General features: G+C 33.3%; 1 protein-coding gene across 3 annotated transcripts; it reads right to left on the reverse strand.

Annotated features, from left to right (window-relative positions):
• Positions 1-352: 352 nt before the first annotated feature.
• On the reverse strand, positions 353-4,698 carry LOC110831944 (uncharacterized). 3 transcript variants are annotated; one of them, XM_022068474.2, is made up of 4 exons: positions 4,593-4,698; positions 2,931-2,999; positions 2,667-2,820; positions 353-2,050 (listed from the first exon to the last, which is right to left on the reverse strand). In XM_022068474.2, the coding sequence occupies exons 2-4, from the start codon at positions 2,958-2,960 to the stop codon at positions 1,455-1,457; spliced, it is 780 nt and encodes a 259-aa protein (XP_021924166.1). In that variant the 5' UTR covers positions 2,961-2,999; positions 4,593-4,698; the 3' UTR covers positions 353-1,454. The 3 variants fall into 3 exon arrangements, with proteins under 3 accessions (XP_021924166.1, XP_021924165.1, XP_087211595.1); XM_022068473.2 differs by lacking the exon at positions 4,593-4,698 and adding an exon at positions 4,334-4,555; XM_087355469.1 differs by lacking the exon at positions 4,593-4,698 and adding an exon at positions 3,857-3,996.
• Between the last annotated feature and the right edge of the window lie 2,115 nt (positions 4,699-6,813).

A 6,813-nucleotide genomic window follows, 5' to 3' on the forward strand; every position in this document is an offset into this window, starting at 1 on the left:
CCATTGATTATGGGATGGTCAGTAAACTGGGATTTGTAATCTTTCATAAATATAGTAGTAAATAAATGTTTTACCTTAATGATTATAAACCCCTGAAATTAGTTACTTTTTATGTATTACTTAGGTTTCTGCATACCAGCCACGATTTCAAAATGTCTTAACAAATTAAATTTTGGTTTGTACTGGTCAAATTAAAATTAAGTTCTCTCAAAAATGGATATTACAACTTTGATTTGATACATGTCTTGACTTTAGGTAATGTGGTTAGCTTGAAACAATATAATTGTATGTGCACTGGAAGAGATCTGACTGTTAATACTCATATGTTTCTTCTGTTTAAGAAAACACTTAGTTATGTTAAATAGTGATTGAGTTTGATCGTAAGTTTTATTCAGATAACAATGACAGTTAAAATGGTATGTGTATAGTATCCATTCAAGATTTAAATATTATTACATCGAATAAATGGTGATAAAATACAGCAATCAAAAGGTAAAGAGGACTTTTGAAGGAAGAAGTTCAGGCTATATGATGGAGATATCCTATAGAAGCTTTAAATCAGTGAGAACATACATTTAGTAATGCAAAAAAAATTCCAATTATACCACAAGTCATGCATAAACAATGAAGGGCAGTGAGGCATATTAAATCACAAAGAACACATTTGGAAAATATCCTAAATTGGTGCAACATTTCTATTTTGGTCCTTTATACATAAACATATGGCATAAAGCAAGAGTGAATACTTTTCACGATCTTCAACATAAAGTATTACCATTGTATCCAGAATTTAAATTGTCTGTCCTTCTTTCAGTCTCTGTTATTTCCTAACTTTATTAACAAATTTATTTATATGCTTGTGTTATTTTATTTATACGTTTGTGTTCTATGGAAAAAGGTGCCAGTATGACATACTGTTGTATGCCACCTTAAAGAAAGAGCTTTATATATGTACAGAATTTTGTTACAACTTTAATTATACAAGCAGAAAAAATATTTTATAAACATTTACATTTTGTGCTACCATAAAGTACTTCAACATGTACAGAATTCATTTAACTAAGTCATAATGCCACAAGAACACTAAAGTAATAACATTCTACTACAATCACTTCTTATAGTGCTGGGATTCAAACCTAAAGTTTTAGCTCCAGTTTTCTCTTGTAACATAATTCTACAATATTGTTAGCATATTTTAACATTTTGCACTCTTACTATAGTGATGATAATGAAAAATTAAAAAGAGAAAAAAGTATATAGATATGAATACATAACTTTTTATGAATACCTGATACTAGATTAAAATTTGTGTTTTGTTAGTATCAAAAATGTACCAATTCCTGTAATTTTTATCTCCCCTCCATGAAAACTACAGTACATCATTTGCTTCAAACTGACAATGACATGTTTATTATCCAATGAATTCTGTTCACATGCTACTTTACACTTTACAGTCAAAAACTAAGAATGTTATCTAAATCATCTTCACTGTCTCCCAAAAGCGAAAATTTGGGATAGAGAACTTTCTGTGATTTTGTAGAAATATTTACATTATTACAGTGCATTGGTACATGTTGTAGTGCTGGGTATGTATTTCTGTTTGTGTGTAACTGCTGCACTAATCCATTATTTCTATCAGTGGAGTCTGTGTTGTTTCCCTGCTGCTCTTCCAAGGATGGATTTCCAACATACTCCTTTCTATGCAATTCATCTGGCTCACGTTGTTCATGAGACAGGAAACAGTTTTCCATATTCCAATGGAAAGAGACAGTGTCCATGTTAGTATGAAACAGTTTATTGCTACCATCATAAAAAGCAGTCTCTTGCTCAGATGAATTTAAAAGAGGTAACTGAAATGTTTGTTTTTCAATTTCACTTTCCTCTTTGGTTACAGTTTTATGCGTATTTCTTGGTGTTTCAGTAATTAACTGTGATGCTGAAATCACAGAAGAACAAGTAACTGCATCATCTATTTCTTCCAGACCTTGTTCATCAAAAAATTTATTCCATTTGCTGCAGCTTGAGTTTGAGAAATGAGATTCACCACCAGCTACAAAATAAAGAAATGTGAGTATGAATATAAACCTTTGTAATGACAATGTGTGACATTAAATCCTTGCAAGAATGTAATACAGTAAAATCTGTTTACAATAGAATCCCAAGTGACCTGAACATTTTTCTAATATTTAAGACAGGCATATATAAATAAAAATATTGCACAGCATAGTACCCATGTATTAATGACCCAAATCACACATCTGACATTCAATGCTGTGTATGTACACTGAAGCAGCATACAAATTGAGCTTCTATTTATTTCATTGAAATATTCTACTCATATTTTATTGACATTCGAGTTTAAGTCTTAAATGTGTAAAATCACTATATCTTCTCAGAATTATAGGAAGTACAGTATGACAGAAATTAATGGGAACAAAACAACAAATATTAAAGCAGACATTTTTTATCAAGTTTTTGTTTTTTAATGACCATTTTTGCATTAACATTTACATGTTGGTATTTATTCCATATAACTGGGGCAAGAAGAACTTCTTGGCAAATGCAGGTTTCCAGGTTCAGTTATAAAAGTTGTACAACTATTAAAAAAGTATTTTAAATGAACCAGAACTACATACTAATTCAGACTATGATGCACACAAACTTACCATTATATCTCACTTTTTCCTCTACAGCATAAGATTCACATGATTCTTTCTGAAATGGAGATATCTGGCCCCCTAGTGCTTTTTGTTTCATGCGCATCTCATTTAGGCACTGAACATGGAGACGACAGTCTTTCCCACTGCCTCTACCATATACCTTAAAATAACCACAAGGGCCATATATTTAACTACAGCTGTCCATATTGAAAAGTTAGAAGTCATTCACCTAGTCATACAGTTCCACTTGGAATGAATAGAGGACAGTACCTTTTTTATGGACTGCTTCTTACCACACATTTTGCATTCCCACTTGCTGCTCTTCTTCACAATGTGAATCTGTAAAGAATACAACCTATAATAATCTGAAGGAAATACAACAATTACTTTCTTCTGTTACTATTAATTACACAATCATATTCTCATTGTCTTGCGAATTCTTTAAAAAATTCAGTTGTTATAGTTTTAACATGTCATAGAAACAAGATTTCAAAATGTTAACCACAGTATGCAATAAGTATTAGTTATGATGAAAAGTATATAGAAGAGTCAGTAAATTAAAAATTTAAAAAGTGAAACCATTTAAAATGAAATATTCATATTGATCAAATGGGCCCTCATTTAAGTGAAGAGTGTTATGCAATTAGACTGATGATTCATGTCAGCAATGCAGATACTGAAATTAATTAATTTTGCCTAGTTTCACTATATAATGAAATATGGAATACATTTTTGGTGTAATTCATCTAACAGTAAATGGTTAGGATTATAGCTGGTGATATATCTAATTCAAGTAGAAGTCTTTAAAAGATTATAGATATACCTCTTCCATGTGAATACATATTTTCATTAATGCACTTCATTGCACATAACAAAACATTTTCAGACAAATTTAGCTGTACACAATGTAGGGATCATCTTCGTAGAGCACCTGCCAAACTTTCATGTTTCTACAATGGTCCACACTCTTATGAAACCAAAATTTTCAACAGTCAACATCTGAATTCCTAATGTTTAAAAAGTACTAAAATATTTATAAAGGTTTTCTTCTCTTTATATAGTGTAACATATCGACTGTAGGCTTGTATGGATTTAGTATAATATTTGAATACACTGTGTGAAACCTTTATATTTTTATTTACTTTTGTTATATATGTTTAAGACTTATTCCACACCATACTACCATTCTGACTAACTTTTAAATCCAAGGAATGTATAATAATATATATTACACAATACATGTCATTCGGTTTTCATGCAGAGTTCATTGCATAACTTTGCTTTTTGGAATGAATCATACTGAATATTTAAAATTTTCCGTTTAGGCAAAAGTTCCAGTTGCCATCTTCTGGGTGAATGTGTAGTGTTTGGGAGTTCTTCAAGGCCTTATACAGCAGGTAGCAAGTGTTCTTCCAATCAGATCCATCTCATCCCACTTGCTACCAATTAACTATTATAGAAAGGCTTCCTAAAACTCCTAGCCATTTTACATTGGCCTTGAAGATGAAAATTGCAATGCCTGCCGAAACGCTGGCAAACTTTATACTTTCGAGGAGGCGAATTTGCACATACATATGTAGTACTTTTAAGACTGACAAAACATATTTAAAGTGAATCAACGAAATTTCATTAACAGGAAATAGAAACATCAAATAATTGTAATGGAAATGTACCTGAAATGTTTGGCAAAAATAACACCGCAGAACGTGGAATTCTTGAGGCATTGTAGAACACAGATTATTAATTCGAACTATGTGATAGTATAAGTCAAATATATTGATGTCACATCTTTATATCGTATACAAGTACAAACAAATAACAACGCGTAATTTGCCAACATACGTGGAGACACCTTTATATCGTTCACAGAAAAGTTCTTTCAATATTAATTCTGTGAAGGATAAATTGCTGTTGATCACAGATATTACTAACCGATATCCTGTGAAGTCAGCTGTTGCCAAGCCACGTGGTATTCTGGAACATTTACAACATCGTGACATGTGTGCATTCTGGTCTTTGTGTGTAAGCGTTATAAAATTCTTCGATCTGTTGCCTGTGAGAAGGTAAGATTTTATTTAGCTTACATGTTAGGCTGTTTTACTCTTAGGTATACATGTTGTATTGTATTGCGTATCTTGCAGTGCAACGCTTTACCGAGCCAAGTGGCATGTGACTGCAAGTCCACTTAACAGGATAAGAATTTAAAATTCAGATTTCGAATGAATCCAGTACAGTATGTCATACGCGATATCTTAATAAGCAGATCTGTGTAATAAAGTAGATGGGATTTTAATAACAATTTTTGGTTTTGTGTGCTTTTCAGACAATTTCCAGCATTTTTTTATTTTTCAAAATTTTTGAAAAATCTGATTTTTAAAAAAAAAATTTACTACTTGATCCATACTAGAACCGCTCTTTGCCAAAACACGATCTATCCCAGGCACGTTCCCTGTCTCACCCGATCTGTGCTTCAACTGTTCTCCGATAGACATTCTCTGCCTCACCTGCCTGACTCCGCCTGTCTCTCAGATTAAGTTAGTTTAGGTAAGCTTAGGTTGGGATACGTTGGGTTTGCTGAGGTTAGGTTAGGTTGCGTTAGGTTGGGTTAGGTTAGTTTAGTTTAGTTTAGGTTGGATTAGGTTAGGTTGAGAAGGTTGGGTTACGTTAGGTTAGCTTAGGTTTATTTAGGATAGGTTAGGTTGGGTTAGATTAGGATAGAGAGTTATACAGAGACCGGAATATACTGAGACAGTCTGTCTGAGACACGTTACGTCAAATACCTAATCAAGCAGATCACTGTGCTGACAGTTATCGGGTGGGGAGAATTTTGAAAAAAATTGATAATTTTAGAAATTTTAAAAAAATCAAAAAATGCTGGAAAATGTCCAAAAAGCGCACAAAACTAAAATATTTTGGAAAATTTTTCATTTAATTTTTTTTGGTTTTCTGTGTTTTTCAGACAATTTGAATTTTTTTTAAAAAATTCACTGCTAGAGCCATACAAGAAGCGGCCTCTGTCAAACCCGATCTAAAGTAGGAACGCTCAGTCTCACCCGATCTGTGCTTCAACCGGTCTCCGCCAGATACGAACTTTGCCAGACTCCGTATGTCTCATAGGTTAGGTTAGGTTGGGTTAGGTTAGGTTAGGTTGGGTTAGGCTAGGTTAGGTTTGGTTAGGTTAGGTAGGGTTAGGTTGGGTTAGGTTAGAGACTGCCATACAGAGAGCGGACGTTACCGAGACAGGGTCCTTCAGAGAACGTTGCGTCAAAGACCGGATGATGGAGAGCACTATGCTGACAGCGATCGTGTGGGGAGACTTGAATTTTTTTTAAATTTTTCGAAATTTTCAAAAATTCAAAAAATGCTGGAAATTGTCCAAAAAGCGCACAAAACCAATAAATTTGAAAAAAATTACATTCAAATTTTTAAATTTTTTTTCGAAAACTTCGGTTTTGTGCGCTTTTCAGAAAATTTCCAGCATGTATTGATTTTTCAAAATTTTTGAAATTTTTAAATTTTTTTAAAAAAATTTCATTGCTAGATCCATATAAGAAGCGGCTTCTGTCAAACCCGATCTAAAGTAGGCACGCTCAGTCTCACCCGATCTGTGCTTCAAGCGGTCTCCGCCAGGTACTATCTCTGCCAGACTCCGTATGTCTCAGGTTAGGTTAGGTTGGCTTAGGTTAGGTTGGGTTAGGTAAGGTTTGGTTAGGTTAGGTAGGGTTAGGTTAGGTTAGGTTAGGTTAGAGACTGTCATACAGAGAGCGCACGTAACTGAGACGGTTCAGAGAACGTTGCGTCAAGGACCGGATGATGCAGAGCACTATGATGATAGCGATCGGGTGGGGAGATTTTTGAATTTTTTAATATTTTCAAAAATTCGAAAAATGCTGGAAATTTTCCAAAAAGCGCAGAAACCAAAAAAGAAAAATTTTACTTTCAAAATTTCTTCAAAATTTTCGAAAATTTTTGATTCTGTGCGCTTTTCAGAAAATTGCCAACATTTTTTGATTTTTCAAATTTTTTGAAAAATTTGAATTTTTTAAAAAAATTTCACTGCTAGATCCATACAAGAAGCGGCTTCTGTCAAACCCGATCTAAAGTAGGCACGCTGTATCACCCGATCTGTGCTTCAACTTGTCTCCGCTAGATA

The sequence above is a fragment of the Zootermopsis nevadensis genome, unplaced genomic scaffold (assembly GCF_977971745.1).
Source record: "Zootermopsis nevadensis isolate Lab colony 2312 unplaced genomic scaffold, Znev_1.0 Znev_ptg000024l, whole genome shotgun sequence".
Lineage (NCBI taxonomy): Eukaryota > Metazoa > Arthropoda > Insecta > Blattodea > Termopsidae > Zootermopsis > Zootermopsis nevadensis.